This window comes from Vicia villosa, linkage group LG4 (assembly GCF_029867415.1).
Source record: "Vicia villosa cultivar HV-30 ecotype Madison, WI linkage group LG4, Vvil1.0, whole genome shotgun sequence".
In the NCBI taxonomy this organism is placed as follows: domain Eukaryota; kingdom Viridiplantae; phylum Streptophyta; class Magnoliopsida; order Fabales; family Fabaceae; genus Vicia; species Vicia villosa.
The window spans coordinates 186,941,371-186,966,570 of NC_081183.1; the positions used below are offsets into that span (position 1 = coordinate 186,941,371).

Sequence of the window (25,200 nt, forward strand, 5' to 3'; positions counted from 1 at the left end):
ACAAGACGTAACGCGAGGGTTACGATTTGGTTGGAAATTGCCGTTATCACTGCCGTGATAAGACGTAACGCGAGGGTCATGATTTTGGTTTGAAATTGCCGTTATCACTGCCGTGATAAGACGTAACGCGAGGGTTACGATTTGGTTTGAAATTGCCGTTATCACTGCCGTGATAAGACGTAACGCGGGGGTTACGATTTGGTTTGAAATTGAAATCGACATTGGAATAGGATTTGAAATTGGAATTGAAATGGGATTTGAAATAACGGTCAGACGGGAACTGACTACCAGACGGGAACTGGATTTGAGGTAACAGTCAGACGGGAACTGACTACCAGACGGGAACTGGATTTTGATGTAACAGTCAGACGGGAACTGACTACCAAACGAGAATTGGATTTAATGGTTTTCCAGGACGAGAACTGGACTTTGTAAGGATTTGGATTTGCACATGAAAATTGGACCTCTGTGATATGTAGTATGTGAATACGCTGGATGATATGTATATGCTTTATGAAATGTTCAGCGGGGTTGCTATCATTGGTAAGGTTACCGGGAAGCAGGTGGACAATGTAGCTTAGCACCAGAGTTTTGAATTGGATGTTTCGATGCATGGGATGATGCTTATGCTTATGCATATGTTGATTGATGTAACGAGTGGAACGAAATAATGTCTTTTATAAGACTACCTAAAAAAGGTTTTTGGGATGGATATGAACATTTGTCTTAAAGAAGACTACCTTAAAAAGGTTTTCAACAAGGAAAGAGGAATGTCTTAAGGGTGACTACCTGAAAAGGCTGGAAAAATGTCTTAAAAGACTACCTGAAAAGGCTGGAAAGGATAAGGGATGTCTCAGAGAAGACTACTTAGGAAGGTTCTTGGAAATGGAATGTCTTAAAGAAGACTACCTAAAAAGGTTTGGAAAGGCAATGTCTTAAGGAAGACTACCTAAAAAGGTTTGGAAAGGCAATGTCTTAAGGAAGAATATTTAGAAAAGATCTTAGAATGTCTTAAAGAAGACTACCTGAAAAGGTTCCTAAAAAGGATCGTAGGATTTGTCTTAAAGAAGACTACCTATAAAAGGTGTGGTGTAATGTATCTGCCAATGTATGCAATGCATGACTCATATGTATTTGCATGATGCTTCAATGATAGGTTGTTGATAACCAAAGCGTGTATATTTTGCTAGTGTTGTAAGGTTGTTGGATGCTAGCGCGATTTCCCAACACCTATTTCTTGAACTTTGAAGATTGTAGTTAGGAGAGAGATTGATTCGAGGTTGTAAAGCATGAAGACGCCTTTTCTTTTTGTTGTGCGCCTTATGGGTTTAATATCCATTGCCCTAATATTTTCTTGGAAAAGATGCTTATGAGGGAAGTGCCCCAGGAAATAACCTTGCCATATGCTTTGACGTTTAGATTGAAGGGTATACCCTTGATTTCCAGGATATGAAGGGTCGTCCATGGTGTTTTATCCTTCTAAATTTCTTCTATGCTTGACATGCCCCTGTTTGAGATTGCTTTGAGATGTGCCCCAAGTCGATTGAACCTTAGGAAGACTGCCCCTAGTTAATAGGATGTTTGGTTGTATGCCTCTGTTTAGGAAAACCCTCTAGACGTGGTTTCCCCATTCAAGAGTCTTTATCAGAAATGATCACCTTTGTGCTAAGTGTATATTCGTAGGCGGTGTTGTACCTTTTGAGAAGTAACTTCAATGTAATGCAAATGCGAGTTTTGAAATCGAGGTTCGTTATGAATTAAGATTGAATGATTAGAAATGAATGCTTGAAGAAGCGTAGTGATTAGAAATATTGTTAACAAACTTTTGGAGTCAGTATAACAAATCCTGCTTAATATGCTTTCATAGTTAACCTTGCCTCAATTAGGACTTTTGAATGTTGTATCTTGGCTTGGTTCGTGGTTTAAGAAACAATGGATATAAGGCTCAAAATTTATTTAGCCCACCCCTTTCTCCTTGATGTTCTCGAAGTCCTAAAATTCGCTCAATCCAATGGATGTGATTTGTTTGCAAGAGGATCGTTTTTTTGTTTCGTTGTTGAGCAGAAGCCTTAGTAGAGATCCAAGCGTTGATGAAAATGTTGTAAAGATCCAAGCATTTATGAGAAGCTTCGATGATTTAGCAGTCACAAGATTATCCTTGATATTTTGCTTTTGTTGTTTTTTGTATCCCTTATTTTTGCATGAACCAATTCCTTTGAATTTGATCCATCGGGATGCCCTCAATTTTGCCTAAGTCATTTGGTTTGTTTTTATGGAAGTTTCCATTTTGACTTAGCGAGCGCTTTTCTTTTGAAATATTGATTCTTGGATATTGAATGTTGTGACTGCCATGTTGACTTTGATTTGCAAGCTTGGACTTTGATACTTCCTCGATCTTGAATGATGTATTGAGGAAGGAGATGTTGTGAATGTTATCTCCATTGCTCCCTCAATCTTGGATGAACGCGAGGAAGAAAATATGCTTGGACCTTTGCTTTGCTTGATCCTTATGCTTGAACCTTTGCTTGAATTGATTGATTCTCTTGACAACCAAAATACACCATTGAATTAATCGAAATCTACCCTGCCCCTGGTTAAAATCAAGGTTTATTTGAAAAGTAGAAACAAGCTCCAACTCCTGGCTCGAGGGGGTAACGAGGGATTAACATCCTTATGTCTCCACTGTTTGGGAATTGAAACAATGCCTGTACATCGTCGGTTCGGTCTTACCTTGAAAGCATATATTTAGCTGGACTTAGTTATTTGTATTCGTCATTCTCCCTCAAGTTTGTTAATAATTGAAAGTCGAAATTGAAATAGAATAGAAGGGTGCGAGTGGAAAGTCGTAGTAGTGAGCGAATGAAGCGAATGAATTGATTTCAAAACATGCATGATTGTTTTATTGAATTACTATTCGAAAGATACAACGTTTTACATTAGATAACACTTTGCTATCGTAGAGGTTACAACTTGAAATGATAAAACTATTGATCCTAGGGGCAATCTTCTTTGTGAGTTTGTTGACCTTTTTCACTCCTTAGTTTGTGGACTTGTAGAAGTGAAGGGTGATCTCGAATTCTCCTTGGGCACGTCGAACCTGTTGGGAATGAATTGTTAGCGGTGGGTTTTTGTCGTTTCGGAACTTCACGAGTTTCCTTAGACTGAACCTCTTTTGCTTTTCCATAGGATAGTATCATACCATTTTCAAACCTCAGAGTTTGTAAGTTGATAGGGAACCCCTACGACCCTTTTCCCCTTGGTGTGGAATTAACATATGTTGCCTTCCCTCCATCGTAGTTATGCATTGCCCCAGTTGGACTAATCCATGCCCCCCAGGTTATCGTAGAGCGTCCTTGTAAGTTTTGACATGTTCATAGATGAACCCCTTATGACTAGATACCCCTTGTAGCTATGAGGGAACCTCTTTGTTGAACTGATCCTTGCTCGACGATAACCTTCGTTGCGTTTATAATCCTGTTACGGAAAGGCATGGTCATGTAGCTGGCATGGCGAAAGGCGTCCTTTTTTCTTTGTAAGGTCAGACTCATTTCCAATAATTTACCTTCCTCCTCTCTCCATAGTTTATGATCTTTTGGATTGCTTTGTGAGTTTTGGGAAACCGGCTAGCACGGTAAGCCTGGGTGCGGGCGAAGATGCGAATGCAAATGTATGAATGCATGAAAATGCAAATGCATGCGTATGCGAGAGACTCCTTGTATTATAACTCCATGTATGCAATGCAGACGTGTAACGTATAATCCTAGGGATAACCTTAGAGGCGACATTATACCCTCATGAAATCCTTGCAAGATAGATATTATGACACGTTAATGGAATCCCTTAGATTAAGGGGTACGCAGAAAGTAGCAGCTAATGACCGTTCAGGACAGTTACCAAGTCTCATGACCTTCGAGAGGTCGTTCGACGTGTACTTATGAAGTTGTCCCTCGTGGGAAGGTTCTCTATGTGGAACACAACCTATCTAAGGACGATATAAGACGAAGAGAAATCCCTACAAGCTAGGGATGAAGACGCATAAATGGAAATCCGAACCCTTCAAGTTAGAGGGTGCGCGAGAATAAACACGGGTTGACCGTTCAAGACAGTTACCAGCTCTCATGGCCATTGCGAAGCCAACCAACGTGCGTTAATGAGGATGTCCTTCACGGGAAGGACACGTTGTTGTAGAAACAAATGAGCGTAGAAGAAAATCCCTACGGGATAGGGAGTTCGTAGGAGCAAGCATAAAGTGATCGTTCGAGACAATCACTTTATCTCATGGCCATCGAGAGACCAATTGACGTATGCTGACGAAGATGCCCTTCGTGCGAGGGATGCAATTTTGGAAAGGAATCCCTATAGGCCAGGGGCGAAAGATGTAAGCACAGGGTGACCGTTCTAGACAGTCACTGGATCTCATGGTCGTCGAGAGACCAGTTGAAGTGTGTTAATAGAAATGTCCTTCGTGGGAAGGACGCGTAGTTGTAAGATATAGGAATGAACATCCCTACCGACTAGGGAGTACTTAAATGGTAATGTCCTTCGTGGGAAAGCCATGGTCTTTAGAAATTAGAGTCCCTACAGGCTAGGGACCACGTAGGGATACCTGCAAAAACGAAGCGCATAGATATCCAAAGCAAATAAATTGCAAACATATAATAAGCACATGAGCACGAAAGTCCTAGGTTCATAGGTTCGACGTAGGGGGCTCTAGGGAGCCAACCTTTTTATGGGAGTGTTCTAGAAGGTCTCATGGGGTCGTTCATAGCCTCCGAGACTTTTTGTCTCTTCGGATTTTAGAACAACTCATTTTATCCATGAGGTTCGAATTTTTGGGGTAGGTTCCCGGAGAGATCAGCCAAGTATCCAGTCCAGTCCTCAACAAAGTCAAGCCTCGTTTTGGACCTTTCCGAATACTCAACCCACTCCGAGTGGAGTTATCAATGAGATTCGTAGGAGATTCGTACTCCCCTATTGATCTCAGAGTTAACTCCCACGCTTAGGGTTTAAACAAATAATTTATAATATCCCGACAATATAAAAAGTAGCAATTGTATATAAGCAACCAAAGTAGTATTTATTTAAATTATAATAAAATAAATAAATAAAATTACTGTAAATAGATGTAGATAAATAAACAAAGGAATTTAAATTTGAATATTTAAGAACAAACTAACCTCGAAGTCCCGCCGCTTATAATTTGACAATATAGTATGACAGTAATTAAATAAAAATTTAAATTACTGTAGTTTAAGGCTGTAAATAAATAGATAAATTTAGATTTAAATATTTAAAAACTAACCTTAGAATCCGGCCGCTTATAACAATGCAGTAGAACAAATATTTAAATAAAATATTAATTTAAATTGAGGTAAAATAAATGTATTTATAAATAAATAAATAAAAGTTTAAATTTAAATATTTATATAAAAAAAATAAACCCTAAAATTGGCGAGTTAGCCAAACCCTAAAAATGAAAAATTAGTCAAACCCTAAAAGTTTGCCAAACCTAAACCTTGCCAAAACCTATAGGAGCATAGTAATCACCATTAAGTGTCCCCAGCAGAGTCGCCAGCTGTAGCAACCTGCCTAAAAATTATAACTTAGAGAGTCGCCACCTATTCTACCAAGGCGAATAGGAAACCTATGCAATTAAGAGATCAGGGTAAGATACTATATTCAGGTTGAGGGAAGGTGTTAGGCACCCTCAACCCTTTCCTAAAGGCTAACATTCAAAGATAAAAGTTTATGGCGAAAGATAAAGAAAGATGACAGACAGTTAATAGAGTTGAAAGGCTAATTATATGAACATGATTAGAGTTTGGAAGAGGGGGACTCGCCTTGTTGCCAAGTGCCTACGTATCTCCTTATGGAGAATCAGAGTCAACGTAGTTCGGGGAAGTGTTGTACGCCCTTAGAGTTAGAGTTTGAATGGTTTGAAGGCTTTTTTGACTGGCCTGTCGTAATTTGAAATTGTGATTTGGAAGGCATTTTGAATTGCCTGATTGGAAAGGATGAAAATCCGTAGTATTGTGGTTTAGTGTGTTTTAGACTTGGGCGTACAACCCTGGTTTTAGTTTGCACTATTAACCGCAATAATCGATTGATTCAATTACCATAGTTAACAGATTAATAATTGCATCATTACTAATTTTAATCGATTGATTCGATTATCGCTAATAATGAATTATAGTATTTTTTAAAATAATTTTTATGAATTAATTTGTATCGTTACCCCTCGTAATCGATAGATACGATTACAAATAGTGACGAATTTGATAACGGGGAAATGCTAATCATCGTAACCAATAGCTTTGGTTAAAACCGTTTAGCAAAATAAATATTATTTTAATTTATAGGATTTGATTAATTAAATTAACCGATTATTAATCATCGCGACCAATAAATTTAGTCGAAACGAATAATAATTTAAATCCTAACATTTTGACTAAATTAAATTGATCCTTTGTTAAGTTAACTATTAACCTAATTTGAATTAAACCTGGATTAATAAAACCTAATATTAAACTATTTATTAAAATATCCTAATTCTAATTAAATGAATCCTAATCTATATACTTAAACTTTGTAACCATATTAATAAAACAAGCAAAAAGAAAATTGGTCACGGTTAGTGGGGCGGTACCCCTTGTCCATAAAAATAACTTTTGACCTTTGACTATTTCATATATTTTTATTGACCACTAAACCAACGACATGTGTCAATTAATTCTAGAAAGGAGAATAAAATAAACCACACACATCAGTAACCCATCTTCATCTTTCTCGCCTCTTCTCTATGTTCATACTCTCTCCCAAACTCCTCTCATGGCAGCAAAATAACCCAGCAATCCAAATAAAAAAATAAAATTGAACATCATGGAGAATAAATGCAAGATTAGTGTTAGGACTTACCTATGCGATGTTGTTATGCTCGATTGTTGAAGTTTCTATGAAGATCAGTGATGGGGTTTGGATGAGAAAGCCGTGATACAGTGTTGCGGAGGTGCGGTGACGTCGGAGCTTTGGAGCGGTTTCCGCTGTGGACCGGTGACTGCCGTTTTCGTTTTCCGTTTGTGTGTGTGTGTTACGGTTTTTGTTGTGATGGCGTTGATGTTCCATGGCCGTGGATGGTGGTTCCGTGAGATTTGCGGCAACTTGAGCATAGGAACCTGCATCAAGAACTTACAGTTTGACTTTTATTGTTAGTATGAAGTGTGTGGTTTTTATTATATGAAATATGATGAAAGATAGTTGGTGATGATTTTGTAAGTTATATATTTACTGATGGAAAATTTGAGTGGAGATGAAAGGTAAAGCTTTGGGACAATTCACAACAAAAACACTAAGAAAAAGAAAAAGAAAAATTAAAGAAGCAAAGCTTTGATTTTTTTTACTGAAAGAGGATTTTTAAAATAGAGTTTTTTGACAAGAAATCCAAATGTATGCTAATGAGAAAACCATGTAATTGTGAGTATGAATGAGAATGGTTAAGAATAGAGGATTGTTAGTGAGTTGTGAGAGGTTAACGTGAGAGTAAGGGTCAAGATTGGTGAAATTGTCAATTGTTTGTACGTGAAGGTTCAGAATAAGGGTTAGGGTGTTTTTGCAGGTTAGACATTGTTGGTGGAAAGAATTGGCCTCCTCAAAATAGGGTTGTTAGTTGTGTATTTATAATAAAAATTAGGTTAAGAAACGGGCTTGGATCTATTATATTTTTCCTATTTAAAATTTAATAAAACTATAAATCCACAAAATTTAATAAAACTATAAATCCACAGATAAATAAAACTATAAACTAAAACTAATACTAATATAAGCTTAAAAATATAAATATTAAGAACTATATTTTTTTGTGATTTTTCTAAATAAATAAATAAACAAAAAGATGTTAAGAAACATTATATAAAAATAAAAAGAAGAAAAGTTAGAAGTGGGATTCAAACCCGGGACCTCTCGATTACGCACCCTTATCCTTAAATTCTTACCGACTGCACCATATCAATTATTCAAAATAAAATGACATAGACAATTATAAGAGGGCAAATTTTAGGGTATGACACACACCCCTATATGTTAGGATAATTCATGATTGTATCTTGAATAAGTTCCTACATTGGGGATAAAGCTTACTGAAGCTGGAAAGCTGTACTAAAATCTTTGAACCAAATATAAATGATAATGAACTGTATTACATGTAATGGTTTTGGAACTGCATTAGGATAATTTATGTTGTTTTCTGCTGAAACATGTAATGGTTTTGGATATTAATTTTAATGTTGTCTACTGGTTGTTTTTACCAAAGATTTTGTCATGAATTATTTTACTTTGACTTCATATATCTTGAACGAGCCATAAATTTGTGTCAATTGTAATCCTTTACCGAGAATGATAATGCACATGTATATTTGAGCTATATATGACAATATTCAGACCTTGAAAGACGTGATTGACATATAAAAGCAGAAAGATTAAGCTCAAAGACTGAGATATGTAGTGATATTTACAAAAAAATTATTCATACATGTTAAATAAATTTGAGTTTAACAAATGATAATCTATCCTCTATTCAGTAAGATTGTACTGTAAATGATAATTATCATATCTAAGAGTGTGAAGATTAAAACAACTTTACATTGATAATGTATCCCGATTAAGTTATTAACTTAACTTATTTTTAAATCCCTTGAATCTCAAGTGTGTTTCTCCCTAGAAATATTTCCTTTCAAATTAGTAGTTCTTCCAAAATGCTAAGATAACCGAAGAGAAACCTTATTGAAATTGTACATAAAGTGTTTTAATGCATTTTTTTAATGTAAGGGAATGAAAAATATTTATATTTTATATTTTATTTAATATATATATATATATATATATATATATATATATATATATATATATATATATATATATATATATATATATATATATATATATATATATATAGACTTGATAAGAATATATACCTGGTAATTATTTGCATAATATTAATACATAGAAATATGGTACTCTAGAGCTGGACTCTATTACCAAACATATGAGTGTAATGGGTCAGTATCCATACGAATGTACGGGTGTCCAAATTAGATTTTTTGCGAATCCAAGAATTATTATAATTTTTTTGAAAAGTTAAAAATAATAAAAATATTTTAAAAATGTATAAATTCAAACACGAGAAAATTTTATTGTTTTTTAACTATTCATAAAAATATTGAATAATAGTAGAACAATTTTACTATTAGTTTAAATATTTTTGTCAATAATTCCAAAATAAAAATAATATATATAATATATTCAGTACCCATGCGAATGCACGAGTATCCCTTTAATATTCAAATATTAACGGGAGCACAGAGTTATTTATTAAAATATTAAATATTAACGGGAACACAAAGTTATTGATCAAAATTTTGAATATTATCGGAAACATTAAGTTATTAAGTTATTGATCCAAAATTTGAAATTAGCGGGAAATTTTTTTAAATATTAACGAGAACACGAAGTTACTGATCAAAATAATAAATATTAACGGGAACACGAAATTATTGACAAAATATTGAATATTAACAAGAACACGAAGTTACTGATAATTTTTTTAATATTAACTGAAACATTAAGTTACTCATATTTTTTTTTAATATTAATGGGAATACGAAATTACTGATCAAAATAGTGAATATTAATGGGAACATGATGTTACTGATCAAAATATTGAATATTAACGGAAACATGAAGTTACTGAATAAAATATTGAATATTAACGGGAACATGAAGTTACTGAATAAAATACGAAGTTATTATTTTTTCACGGATACCATATATTTTTCTATTAAAAAATATAAATCTGAAACAAATACCAGATATTTTTCTATACATTCAATTATTATTTTTTCACGGGTACCAGATATTTTTCTATACATTCAATTATTATTTTTTCATGGGTACCAGACATTTTTCTATACATTCAATTATTATTTTTTCACGGGTACCAGACATTTTTCTATATATTCAATTATTATTTTTTCACGGATACCATATATTTTTCTATTAAAAAATATAAATCTGAAACAAATACCAGATATTTTTCAATACATTCAATTATTATTTTTTCACGGATACCAGACATTTTTCTATACATTCAATTATTATTTTTTCACGGATACCAGATATTTTTCTATATATTCAATTATTATTTTTTCACGGATACCATATATTCTTCTATTAAAAAATATAAATCTGAAACAAATGCGCGTCCCGTACCAGAACCCGTGCGAACACACGGGTTTGTTACTAGTTTACGAAACAAAAATTTCATTGAATTTCTTAACTTAACTCGTGTTCTTAAAACACAAATTAATATTTAACTTAATCAAATGCTTATCCAACCACAAACTAATTACAATAATAGATTTAGTATAATGTTTTTTTTTTTTAATAATAATGAATAGGTTGATTGAGTAACTTTACCAGCAACAAGCAACAGATCGTAGAATCATAGAACAACAAGAAGAAATTTTTTCAACATTCTCAGACTGTAAATCATGTGGGAATCGATTCTGTTAACGGTGGCTGCTACCGCCGGCAACAACATCGGAAAAATCCTTCAAAAGAAGGGTACAATCATTCTCCCCCCTCTCTCCTTCAAGTTCAAGGTAAAGTTTTTTCTTTTTTGAATTTTTGAATTTTCATGATTCGGTTTTCGTTAAAGATCTCGTCTTTTTTGATAACATTATGGTTTGAACCATATGGGTCTGTCTGAAATTGGTCATGATTGTAGATTTTCCCAATTGAGGATTTTCTCATGCATGTATAGAAAGTGAATAAGAAAAGGTTTTGTTTGTGGCCATGGATTTACTGTTTTATTGGTATATCATTGTGTTTGGCAGGTTATTAGGGCTTATGCTTTGAACAAAGCATGGTTGATAGGTTTTCTGATGGATATTTTTGGGGCATTGTTGATGTTAAGGGCATTATCTCTGGCTCCAGTAAGTGCTATCAAAATTCAATTCAAAGGGGTTATTATAACGTGGCACAAACACCTATGAAAACAAGCGTGTCCGTGTCAGACATTGGCACCGACACTTGTGATTACGTTTAATTTATTCATTTTTTCAAATTATTACTGGTGTCGCTGTATCAGTGTTGTTATTGTTTTCGGAGTGTGCATGCTTCATAGTCTTATAGTGTTTTGCTTAGGTTTTTTTTTTTTTTTTGACATTGATGATCTTGGTGGGTTTTGTTTTCTTAAGTATAGGTTTCTGTCATTCAACCAGTTTCTGGCTGTGGACTAGCGATTCTGTCGGTCTTTTCTCATTTTTATCTCAAGGAAGCCATGAATGTTGTTGATTGGGTTGGAATTACCTTGGCTGGTTTTGGCACAATAGGTAATGTGAGTTTTAAATTACCAGTGAATTGTGTTTAATGGGATTTCTTTGAACATGAGAAAACCAGGTTTGTGCTGTAGTGTTGTTGTATTAAGATATATGATTTTCTATTCATGTGACACACCGACGACACTATTGGTTAACTATTATATGTTTGTCTATATTTAGGAGTTGGTGCTGGTGGCGAAGAGCAGCAAGTGGCGGTTGCTCTATCCATTTTTCACATACCATGGCTGGCATTTGTTGTTTTCATCTTGTTTGTAGGTACCTTGTCTCATGAATCAACTAAATTTAGAGTCACATGCTTCTATGGTCATAGATATTCAGCATTCATAATTGTAGTGGCAATCCCTTGATTTTACTATATTAATAACAATATGTGAGAAAATGCTTAACGTCCTGGTCGAAGAAGAAATAGTTCTATTCTTTTCTTAACTAGAAGCCCATGCATGGAGTGCATGCTAAACTAAAACTTGGCCTTGAATCCGATTCATACAAATTCCAGATATCTTTCTTAACAGTAGCATATAACCAATGCATTAATAAAGTTGTTTATGTTTTGAATTTGAGTTTATAAGCTGTCTGTTTTTCTTCCTTATGCTCACAGATGCTGCTTAATGGATGGCTTCGAATATACAAGCGCCAGCGAAGAGAACAAGAGATGGTAATTCATGTTTTAAGCTTGGTGAAATTTTCTGTGAATATACATCTGTGTTTTCGTAATAAACATCCGCATATGGTAATTTAGTGAGTTATTCTTTTTTGTTCTTCTATTGCCTGACATTTTTATGTTTTATAGATGGAATATGATGTTGTGGAGGAAATCATTTATGGCTTGGAATCTGGTATTTTGTTTGGGTACTTTTGCTTACCGCTCTACTCTATTTCTGTATTCTGTTCTTGTTTTGCTACATGTCATATTTTGAGATGCCTCAACTTCTTAATCTGGACTGAAATCCTAACAATAATTTAGACTTTAGAGCTTGTTCAAGTTACAGGTTTTAGAAGGAAAAAAGCTATGTGCGGAGCTGACTTTCAACTGCTAAAACTTGTTGTTTAATATCAAAATAGGTTTTTGCATCAAAGAAAGAGAACAAAAACACTTGAAGACTAAGCTTATATAATGATCGTAATTATATTTGGCTGCGAACAAAACTTGATTATTTGTCTTGAGTTAGTTTTAAAGCCTCTCTATGCAGGATGTCATCTGTAATTTCAAAGATGGGATTTCTATTCCTAGAGCAAGGTTTTCCCAAAGTGCTGGTTCCTATATGCCTCCTGATCAGTGTGTTTTCTAGTGGTATAGGCTTTTACTATCAGGTATTCCGAGTTCCCTTTTACATGATCTAGTTTTGTGAGAACTGTTGCACTTTTCAAACTTTGACGACATTTTACTTGTTTCATTCAAAGTCTCTAGACACTTGTCAGGTTCTACATTCACCAACTTCAGAATTCAGATACACTTCCTAAATGAAATAATCTAACTTCTCCATTCTCGCAGACACGTGGCCTAAAGCATGGGAGGGCTATTATAGTTTCTACATGTGCAGCTGTGGCTTCGATTTTGACTGGTGTACTTGCCGGGATGCTTGCTTTGGGTGAACGACTTCCTTCCGCCCCAAAAGCCCGTGTAGCACTTCTTCTTGGATGGTAATATAAAATGTTATGCTTTGTGTTTTATGCCCTTTTTCCCTCGATTTGGAAAGGAAAAGATGATGATACAACACAACCATTCTGTGTATATTTTTTAAAATATTATTCCGCAGGCTACTTATAATTACGGGCGTGATTTTGCTCGTTGGTTCAACACGGCTTGTGAGATTTCTCACTTCTTCACAGCGAAAAAGAAGCAATGTTGAGAAGAATTTCGGCCCTAGAAGATCCACTTCTTCCCGTACAAGAGAGCCAAGTCCTACAGGTGCCGTCATTCAAGCGGCAACATTAAATCATCTACTATCGTCTTCCAAAGAAAAACCTTGACTTGACATGAGCTGGAGAATGCTCCTTCATCTCTTTCACAAGATTTCTAAGCATTAAGCTGCTATGGCCATGGTGTATCATGTATATGTACGCGGCTGCTTCATCAGAGGGCGTGACGCTTCTCTGGAATCATTACCTTCTGGCTCACAGTCTGGATGAAGTATCTGTTAACTTTCTGACTATTTTGTAAAACTATTCCTGAACTTTCACTTTGTTGGCTGTTGGGATTGTATATTTTACAGTAGTGGTGGCATACCAACATACATAAATTCCTGTTTACTGGTCCAGTATGATATCTTTGCATAAGGGTGCACATCATCCTCTAGAGTGTGCTTCAGAATCCATTTTGAAAGTAAAGATTCTTATCTTGGTAGGTATATTAGGGAGTATAAAACTTGAGTGATTATTGAAACTCTAAGATGTTATAGTCAAAGTGTGTTTGGAACTGTATACGTGTGCGATTATACTGTGTTTTCTAATACTGTTGGGGTTCTCTCTATTTCACAAAAGAAAATGCACAGTTCTATTTTATAAAAAAATAGACAAACTGTATAATAGGTTATAGGTCCCACTATCATTAAATTTTTGAAAGTATGTCTTTCTAGGGGTGTGCATGGTTGGTTATTTTCAAAAACCAAACCATAACCATTTTAAAACCATTTAAATGGTTTGGATTTATAACCATATCCACATTTTAATCAAAATTGGTTATAAAACCGGTTATAAATTTGGTTATGATTATATAACCGGTTTTTTTTAAAAATCCAGTTTTGAAAATTATTTTTTCCGAAAATATTTTTTTTCAATTTTTTTTAATATTTTGAGAATTAAAATATTTGGATTTGGATAATAACCGGATTATAACCGAATCCAAAATAATTTAACCGGTTAATAACCATTTAATTATATCCGGATTATATGAATGGATAACCAAACCATTAATAACTAAACCGGTTAATAACCATTCAATTATATCCGGATATTTAAAAGTGGTTTAGATTTGGTTATGGATTTGGACATCAAAACCGGATATTTTGCACACCCCTATGTCTTTCTCTAAATAAATCTGTTAGACTCTCCGGGGTTTTGCAGAGTTAGTTGATAATTACTCCCTCTGTTTTTTATTATAAGTCGTTTTAGATTTTTCACATAGATTAAGAAAAATAATAATTGTTGTATGAAAATGAGAAATTATGAAGGTTTTTACAAAATCATCCTTCATTAATGATATGTGGAAGATAAATTTATAGAATTGAAAGGAGAGAGCATAATAAATATTTAAGGATATAATAGGAAAAATAGTATTAATTATTCATTGAAATTGTAAAGCAACTTATATTTAAATACAATTTTTTTCCCAAAACGACTTATAATAAAAAACGGAGGGAGTATTAGAATTACTATGTGCATGTTTCGTTTGACTTTTAGAAAAGCCAAAAGCAATTTTAAAGGTGTGGAATTGATTCTGAAAATTTTTAAGATGTTTGGATAGACAAAAGTAGAATTGATTCTGTCTTTAGAATTGATTCTACTTGAAGTTAGAATTTGTAACTTCTGCCTCCATAATTGACTCTGGATAATTTTTACACTATAATTTATTGTTCAACTCACTTTTACATAAATGTATCCAAACATAAATCAATTCTGGTAAACTCAATTCTGATAAAATTAATTTTACCAAACTCAATTCTGTCTACTGTCAATCCAAACACATCCTATATTATTAATTCAAGAGAGTTAGTTGCATCAATTTGCATATGTTAATGGAGATTCTTGTGGGGATTATCTATTTTTGTTATTGATGTAAGATGTATTTTTCTTTAAAAAAGAAAAAAGAAAGATGTGAAGTATATGTGTTTTTTTTAAAAAGAAAAAAAACGAAATATCAGTGGCATAATTTTGATCGAAAAGTATAGAAATTTTTTTAAGATTCGATCTCCGTAGGAATCTGTAGGGATGAGGGAAAATATTCCCCTATGATGGAGATTGGGGGCAGGGTGGGGAATAAATTTAGGGGCGGATGGAGAGCGGGAAAACATCCTCCGAACATTTCCTGTTCCATTGATATTCCTACATTGGAGAGTTGATCATCGAGTAATTGAATGGGAAAGGGGCTATTTTGACATTAGGGAGATGCGGGCTTTAGAAGTTCTACTATACTATTTTATAATTCAAATGAATTTTTCCTATTTTCTTTTATACATCAATTAATTTCTATCAACTGGTATTCAGAGCAGTTTTGATCTAAGTAGATTCTACCGTTATGTTGAAAATTTTGGCATGAATATAACTGTAAATTTGATGGAAGAGAGGCCTATTGGTGGCTAATCAAGGCAGAGCAATATTTTGGATCAAGAAGAATGAGTGAAGAGGACGAAGCTTTGATAGTTGGTTGCATTTGCATTTAGAGGAAATTCTCTTGATTGGTAGATTTCTTGGAAGGAGAGCCATCCAAATACTTGGTGGAAATTTTCAAAGGCCATTCTTAAGGAATTTCAACTAGAAATTTTGGATTGTCTTCTAGATTTAGAAAATGAAGAACAACAACGATGAAATTCAAGATGAGAATCAAGATACAACATCATCTTAATATGAAGAAACAATTTATGGTGAAATTGAAGGCACACCGATCCAAGAATACAACGAAAGAGAAGATTATGCAGTGGATAACAAATTTGATCTCGAGGCTGACGTAATGATGAATGCAGATTCATTGACGAATGTCATTGAAGTAAAGGTCCATAAGAGTGATGGAGAGTTGGACAATGAAGGAGGAGATGTTGTGATAATTAGAGAAATAAGATTCAAAGATGGATCAAATGAGCGACCATTTCCAAAATGGTTAACCAGCAACAACCTGATGTCTCTAATAACCATTATTCTCTCTCTTATCCATCCCTATTTCAAAATACACTAAAATTATGAAAGTTACTAAATAGTAAAGGTAACAAATTCATTCTCTAAAAGGGGATGATTATTCCATAAACTATGTTACTACTCTCCCGATATGCAAATCATGTCGCTGCTCACGTGTGTAAAGGAAATGTAGAACATATATTTAGTTATGCTAATAAGCATATGTCTTGATGATTATAATAATTGAGTCACCTAACGTTGATATATTTATTTTTAGACTGAGGCACTGAAGTGTATAAAGCCATGCTAGAAAGATAGCAAAGCTTCCGCAACTAAATGAACCATGATTTATGAAAGTATTAGAATCATCTAGACTAAAGGTGTTTTGTAGGACATGATATGGTTACACTGACTATGGTCATCAGCCTTTGTTAAGAAATGACACTCACAAACGTCATCATTTCATCTTCCTATCGGTGAGATGAATGTTACTATGGATAATGTATCGTTCATCCTTTATATTTCAATCACAAAAAGACTGTTGGATCACTCTTCAATTCAGATATCTGGAGCACTAAACTTAATTATGACATTTAGAAACTGAACTCAGGCGATGCCCATAAAAAATTGTAGATACCAAAAGAGTAAATGCCAAATTTTTATTTCTAAAAGAAAATTAACTCAACCACATGACTGTCCGATCAGATTTCACTCTCCAAACTATGTCATTTTTTGTCATCCTACTATAAATTCGTGCTTTTTTAAATGGTGTATTTGAAAATTAATATCAACTAGAGATATCCAGAGAACAATATCTACACACGTCTATTATTATACAAATTTGTACAGTGCTTTATATATTGTGTAGCGTGTCTGTATTTTAAAATTCGGACAGTGCAAGAGAGACAATTTTAAAAATTTATAAAATTGAATAGAAATATTAAGAGTGGAATTAGCAATCCCTTCTCCATTATGCAAAATTTAATGATTTAACCAAAGCAAACTAGTCCACCATAATAATGACAAAGACAGCAGTAGCACTATACAATGAATAGATGCAAAACAACTTCAACCGCTATTAATGAAGTAGCATCATGAGACTAATGAATGACCCATCCTTTAGAAAAAAGGACTTTAAAACCAACTAGTAGATGACTAATCAGATAGAAAAAAAAGGGTCCTACTATGAAAAGTTCCCTGACAATCAATGTCTAATTACCCATACACTTGGCACCCTCAAACATGGCCAACATGTACTACAAAAGGTCACATTTGTCAATGAGATTGATACTTACCAAAATGTTTCATCACAATAATGTAGTTGATGTATTCACAATAATGTCATTAACTTTTGCTTTGAGAATCATGGTTATTTTAAAAAGTAACAGCCAAATTTGACTGTGTTACAGTGTCATAACTAACCAATGAATGAAATGACAAAGAAACAGCAAAGCACATATACCATCACTTCATAAAAATCAACACATAGTAACAAAACAATGTTTGGCCCCATCTATAGGAATTTTTGTATACATTTTCAAGTTATGGAGAGTCACATCAGAAAACCAATTTTAGAAAAACCATCCTCCAATAAATTTTTCATTCATTCTGCATTTTCTTGTCCTGGATAATTACCTAATTGCTTCATCTGCCAGCTCTCATGAGGGGCTACATGCTCATGGGATGGAGAGTAGCTCTGCAAAAAGTTCAACTCAACAATTTAGTCTTTTGATTAACACAATAACAGATTATATTTATGTTTGACTATCTTTTTCTAGTATGATACTTGGAATGTATATATAATCTACGTAGCACCAATGCCTCAAATTGAAGGCGTGTTCGGTGTCTAACATGTCTCAATGCCCGACTTGACATGTCTCAGTGTTCTATGTCTGTTTCAGTGTCAATGCCGTGTCCAGTGTTTATATTAGTGTCAGTGTTTCATAATATTTGACATACAGGTTTACAAGTATTAAAAAATCAGTAAACTCCTATTTAACAACTATCACATAACAGAGTTCCATAAAACATGAGCTCCAATTTATTTTCATGAGACTTAATAGACTCTGAAGTACATGATCAATTTTAGGTATTGAATTGAACCCTTTAACTCGAATTTTCCTTATATTAGTAAAGCAATTAAGCATAAGGTAAAAAAGGCTAGTCATAGATAGACCTCCATCTCCATCATAAGCTCTTTGGCGGATGAAGCTGAGACGACTATATTCCGAGCACCGGGCTTAATGAAGCCTTCTTCAACACCATTGTCAAATAGAGCAAGCAAAAAGTTATAGTAGCCATCAACATTCAGTAGGCCAACCTGTGCAGGACGATAAACCGGTTAACAATATGATTATAATAGTATACATCAACGAACGATTTTATCCAACAAAGTAACAGCATAAGTTTACTGGTTTTTTATGAATTCCAAGTTGTGCCCAAGTTATCATCTCCAAAAGCTCTTCCATAGTTCCGTATCCTCCTAATCACGATGAAAGAATGCAGGGTATGAGAAAGAGTGTAACAAACAGACTAACAAAATAAAAGAACATTTTTCTTTAGTAGCATTCACATGTAATAAGACACACTCATTAATCACTTCTAAAACAATTTCAGAATTATTCATCTAACTAACTACCAGGAAGTGCAATAAAAGCATCAGCTTCTTGAGCCATTGCAGCTTTCCGCTCATGCATATCCGAAACAATTCTCACTTCACCGACTGTTTCGCCAGATATCTGTCAAAACAGACCAATTACAACATACTAAGATGATAGTTTTCTACATAGAAAGAACACTATAAACCTCAGTCACTACAGTTCTTTGGCTCAAATTCAGGTTACTTTTTCACAAGAACCAATATCAATCAAGAACCAATTCATTGCTAGGGAACAAATTAATATTATAAAAGTAACAAAAATAGTAGTAGCAGCAGAAATACCTCATGAGGCATAAGAGCTTTTGGAATAACCCTGCAAATACATAGCAATATCAATCAATAACAATACAAATCTAACAAACCGATAACAATCAATAACAATACAAAGCTTACACAGTTGAATGAATATAAAACATGTTTCTTCATTTATCCATACCCTAGAACATTGCAGCCACCATTATACATTTTCTGAGAAATCAACCCCATCAGTCCAACACTTCCTCCACCATACACCAAATCTATCTTCCTCTTAACCTGAAATCCACAACAAACCACAAAACACCAAAAAAAAAAACAACCTTAAATTTTTACACAAAAAGAAAAAAAAACATTTCAGACAGGGTCAAGAACAAGAACATCATTTGACAAAACGACAAGAACATCATTGATGACAACACCATTAATCCAGAACAATAAATGCATTAACAAAAAAAGTTGTTAGAATGTTAGTTACCCAAAAAAAGCAAATATTCTCTGACAAAGTTTACCTACCCAGATAGTACCCTTTATGGAAAAATCAAAAAGATGATTTTTTTAACCAAATAATGTTGAAAAGGAAAAAACTCTGACCAGTTCATCGGCCAATTCAATGGCGGCGTCACTGAAAACTTGGCGGTTGCCGGAGTTGCTGCCGCAGAAGACACATACCCTATTGAACTTTCTGCTTCTGGGGTATGCTAATGCTTCCTCCATTCAATCAAAATCGATTCTTTCTTCTTTGTTTTGTCTTTTCTTTTTCTCTTTGTGGTTTATGATTTGGTTTATAAACTAAAAAAAATGCAACTTTTTTTTGGGAAAAAATTAAATAATTTTTTTGTACTAGTATAATGTATGGACGTATGGTTAATTAAAATATTAAAATGATGATGATGACGTAGTTGTACAATTTAAAAAATATTTATTATTTTGGAGTTTTACTAGTTTGAATGACACATGATATTTGAGTATTAAAAAATGATATATGATATTTTTCTATAAAAAGAAAATGACACATGATATTTTTTAATGACTTGTTTAATAGCATTGACTTTTTACTTAAAAATTAAAATGCATTCTTTTGATTTGATTCTTTTGATTGATTTTTGTTTTTTTTTTAATATAGTTTTAATACTCCCTCCGTCTCATAATAAGTGTCTCATTTGCACTTTTTTCATGTCTCAAAATAAATGTCTCTTTAAAAAACCAATACAACATTTATTAATTTTTTTCACTACTATACCCCTATTTATTAACTTTCACGTTTTTCAACTACTCTACTACCTATAAAAAATAAGGGTACTTTAGTAAATGATATTAACTTTATCATTAAAACCAACACATCCAATCATTTTCTTAAGAACCGTACAAAACTTAAATAGGACATTTATTATGAGACGGAGGGAGTATATATTTTCTGTGTAATTATATTAATTAATTTATCAAAAAAGTTGGATAGAAATACACTAGACAGTGAAATTTGAATTACAAAAAGTTAATGTTGATGGGTTATTAAAGTTGAATTTCAAATCAATTTTTTTAGTCAAATAGTAAGAGACAAGAATCTTTGAAATTATTTATGTTCAAAGGGTGAGATTCTATTCATTATCCTATTAAAAGAAGATAAGAAATTTTTTTATCCAGAATCATTGAGGTGATATTTTCTTGTTTTAATGTCACTATATAATAAAATTGTTTCTAGTCGGTCAAATGTCCAATAAAATCGGTTCAAAACTTGGCACAAAACAAAAATCGGTTCGATTTAGCTATAACACTCAATTGACGAAGTATCTTTATTATAGAGCATCACACTCGAGCATATTATTACTCTCATCTTCACAGTTACTGAAATATTGGTCATTTTTTCGCTTCAATCTAAGTTAAATTAATTGGAGTAATTTTAATTAGGGTGGCAAAACGGGTTCGGCTGTTGGACATGTCCGCTTTGTCCGCACTTTAGTGCAGGATGAGTCAAGGATTTAGGCTCTCACCCTCTAATGTGACCGTCTCACCCCGTTTTTTATGCAGGCTTTTGCAGACATATGCATTTACATGAGTTTTTGTATTTCTAAAAAGAGTGGTGTTCGTGGGCCCGCCTCGCCCTCACTTTTGACGCAGGGCGGACCAAGATATTAGGTCCGTATCCTTAAGTTTGTATGTCCCTCTCCGTCTCATTTTTGTAGACTTTTACGGGACGGACCTAAACGGGACAGACATGCCCCGTTTGCCAATCCTAATTTGAAAATTTCTTCACCCACCTCCTAACCTTCTTGGCCACCTCCGGTGAATTTACCACAATACCCCTATTTTTGGAAGTTCATTTCCGAAAACGTACTTTTTTTGAAAAAAAAGGTGTTTTCGGAAATGTATCTCCGAAAAAGTGTTTTTTTTAATATAAAATATTGATTTCGGAGATGCATCTCCGAAATAAAGTTATTTTTCAGAAAATGTGGTGTTTTCGGAAGTTCATCTCCGAATTCACCCCCCTTGGAGGAATTCGAAAATGTACTTCCGAAATATTGTCTGGACAGAAGAAAGATGAAAAACAAGAACGATTCGCTTTATTTAATCGGGTGAAGATTACATCGATCACATTACATAAGATTAAAGTTACATATTGTTAAACACGGGTAGGTGGGGATGAGTCAACATTTTGATAACGTCGTCCGCCGATCTTTGAAGTTTCGCGTCCAACTCGATCGGGCCCTTCGAAGAAAATCGGTCGAACGTTGTCCACATAACCGCTAAATCTTCGTCGTTCTTGATCTCAAAAGGTGTGAATTCAATGGCTCCCTCGTCGTTAAGCGATGGCGAGCGATACTCGAGCTTGACAACCTTTCGATTCTCGGGATAGCGCAAAAGCGTGTTGAGCGACGTTATCAACTCTGCAAACGGCGTGTCGCGCGAGAAGCGAAATTGGAACGGCATCGGGTAGCCGGTGGTGAAGTAGACGAATGCTAGGTGGGGGTAGGTTTGTGTCATTTGTGTTTTGTGGTGTGAAGAGGATGAAGAAGAGTGTGTTGTATTTATAGACTTATTGGAGCAATGATGGCCCAACAAACCTTATCATGCCTCAGGGGACTTTTCGGAAATGAACTTCCGAAAATTGGAGGCAGACTAGCATATTTCGGAAGTTCATTTCCGAATTATGCAGAAACAGAACAAAATTTTGCATTTTGTTGATTGCTTAGTGTGTTGTGTAAATTGAACAAATTGAATTCAAAATAAACATAAATTAGACAAAGATGACATAAAACATACTTATATTATATATGTATTGAATCGGTCCGATTTTACATGATAAACAACAATACATACAAAAATGGTCATTACAAACAAAAAACGATCCGGAACAAACTAAAATTCACCGAACCAATCGGTGGATCCTAAGTCCAAAATAGGTACGTTCTTCTACTGCTTTCTATTTTGCTCGCGCTCTTGGCTAATCATTTCTTCAAACTCCGCCATTCTCGAAACGAACGGATCCGGCCAAGTCTCCGCCTCATTTGAACGATGTGCCGTCCATTGACAAGAAGTAGCCGGTATAGGACACCCCGGTTTCAAAAACACTTGGACGAAGTGCCGCGATCGTAGATACCCGATGCATATGATGCGGCTTGACGCGTCCAACGACGGTCGACTATGAAGTGGAAAGAAAGTCTCACTTAGTCCAAACCTCGTCAAATCGACACACACCATATCATATGCACTTGCTATTAGATGACCCATCTCGGAGAATGACATCCACTTCGAAACCGGAGCGATACCGGTAAGTGATGGAACAAGTGAATCATGAATTTTCGCAAACTTTTCTTGATTTTCATATAGTCGGCCGTAGATGTCCCGATACGAAGTCAACTCCGCAATGAATTCCCGTCGGACTAAAGTGGGATTATTTTCCCCTTTACCGAGCAAACCCGCAACGGCCCGATATCCACAATTGCTGTCGCCTCCAACATCAACGATGTTATCGTTATATTTGTGCATAAATAGTGGCATCTCATCAATGTAGACAATCGGTGATTTTTTGATCGGCGGTGTGCGAGGTGGCTTCGAAATACGGGCTCCTTTGTTACCACTACACTTGGACTTCGGTGTCGGTGAATCCGGGAATGATGCACCAACATGTTCAAAGTAGGATGGAGATCGTTTTGTTGATGTGTCTTCTTGTGTAACTTTGGACTTTTTCGGTGTACCTTTCGTTTTAACCGGTTGAGATGGCGGTTTCAAATCGGTGGTCTCCGAAAATGCAATTTTTCGCAATTGTTCTTTTATATGCATTTTGGTGGTGTCATCCGCTTTAGCAAACTTCTCCATTATCACTTCCAACTCGTCGGAGATGGTGATTTTGGAGTCATTTTCCTTCGGCGGGTCAAAATCATCAAAACGAAGTTTCTTCCAATGGTCGGCTACCTCATCCATGCGTATTGGTGAATTCAACTTCTTCTTTTTTGAAATTATACAAGCACATGGAAGGCCGTATGTAGTTCTAATGGTACACCCACATAAAGAACTATCCGGCCCCGTGGTCTCCGATCGCTTCGCTTCATGAAACAAAAAATTCAAACCCGTCCGGGATATGTTGTAAATCAATTGGGAGAATAGAATTTGACCCTTATACCGGTGTTCCATAACCGTCTTGCTCCGACCGAACGATGTTTGAATTTCATTGTGTTGATTTTGGAGCATTTGGTTGACGGTGTCCCATCCCCGACACAAATCTCCCTTACTATCACCCAACCACCTCTTGAAGACCGCATGTGCGGATTCAACTCGGTTAGTCGTGGTGCAACCAAGATGTCTAACTCGATTTGTCCAAGCGCACACGACTTTTTCTCTAACTTTGTCAAGAATGGTGGATTCGACGTAATGACAAAATGTCCTAATGGAACCACACAAAGACCTAAAGTGTACCAATTTCTCGGTATACACCTCTTCAGAGTGTGCATCCAAAATTTCCCTCCATGCCGCCATTATCCTCTCAACCACAACACCGGCTTTGATAACTTTACCGTTTTCATCCGGCCTATCTTTTGTCCCAACCGCGGGTTTCAACTTACTTCTCACGTTGCAAGTTATGTGATACCGACAAAGTAACGCGGTCGATGTCGGGAAGACGGTATCAACCGCATTCATCAAAGCATTGTCCCGGTCAGTGACAATGACGTTTGGCATAACCTCTTGATCAACTAACAAAGACTTGCAAATTCCCAAGGCCCATGTAAAGTTGTCTTCTTTTTCACACTCCAAAAAAGCAAACCCGACCGAATAAGTCTTGTCCGTCGAGGTCACACCAACTATCTCTAGAAGAGGAAGCCTATATTTGTTTGTCTTGTACGTCGAATCCATGACTAGAACGGTTGGAAATGTGTTGAATAATTTGATACTTTCGGGATGAGTCCAAAAAATATCACGCACCGTAACTTTGTCCTCGGAGGTTCGGAAGCTTGAAACATAATTGTTATCACCTAGTAGTTTCAAAAGTTGTTGCATTTCCGATCGAGGGCCCATATTCAAAACTTTGAGATTGTGTCGTTCATTGTTAACTTGTTTGATATTTGAAACGCTATCCGGTTTCTTACGCTTCAAATCGGCAAGTATGTTGCGAGGCGCCACTTTGACTATCGTTAAGTCCGATATCACATTCCTCTCTTCGCGAGACAAACGACACGCCATTGGATGTCCGTGTAACTTGACATCCAAGGCATGATTATGAATTCCACAAATTACGGTTAACCGCCACAAATCATCAACCCTCCGAGTAGCACGCAACTTAAAAGGGCACCCGCACTTTCTCGATCCCGTGTCATCGTGTTTTAGCACCCGGTTTGATTGTACATAACTCCCACCCCGTTCGCAATTCAAAACAACGAAAGCTTTCCGCCTACTATTTCCGTTGTCCGACCTTAAAATAACAATTCCAAATCCAAGTTTACTAGCTTCGTTCCGAACCCACTCAATCAATTGCCCGCGACTACCGAAGCTCTGATCATTTGTAAATTCTTGCCGAACATCAACCGCATTGATCATAGGATTAACGTCGATAACCGGATCGTTATTAACGCT

General features: G+C 35.2%; 2 protein-coding genes across 2 annotated transcripts; one reads left to right on the forward strand and one right to left on the reverse strand.

The window, feature by feature from the left end:
• Positions 1–10,397: 10,397 nt before the first annotated feature.
• LOC131596392 (probable magnesium transporter NIPA9) lies at positions 10,398–13,737 on the forward strand. The gene is made up of 9 exons (XM_058869029.1): positions 10,398–10,652; positions 10,887–10,985; positions 11,255–11,384; positions 11,553–11,644; positions 11,992–12,048; positions 12,184–12,242; positions 12,584–12,704; positions 12,886–13,034; positions 13,151–13,737. Exons 1-9 carry the CDS (start codon positions 10,542–10,544, stop codon positions 13,362–13,364), a joined length of 1,032 nt encoding a protein of 343 aa, XP_058725012.1. The 5' UTR covers positions 10,398–10,541; the 3' UTR covers positions 13,365–13,737.
• A 3,912-nt stretch (positions 13,738–17,649) lies between these two features.
• LOC131596393 (cytokinin riboside 5'-monophosphate phosphoribohydrolase LOG8) lies at positions 17,650–19,920 on the reverse strand. Its single transcript, XM_058869030.1, has 7 exons — positions 19,729–19,920; positions 19,316–19,413; positions 19,162–19,192; positions 18,859–18,958; positions 18,632–18,702; positions 18,397–18,540; positions 17,650–17,916 (listed from the first exon to the last, which is right to left on the reverse strand). The coding sequence occupies exons 1-7, from the start codon at positions 19,849–19,851 to the stop codon at positions 17,824–17,826; spliced, it is 660 nt and encodes a 219-aa protein (XP_058725013.1). The 5' UTR covers positions 19,852–19,920; the 3' UTR covers positions 17,650–17,823.
• Between the last annotated feature and the right edge of the window lie 5,280 nt (positions 19,921–25,200).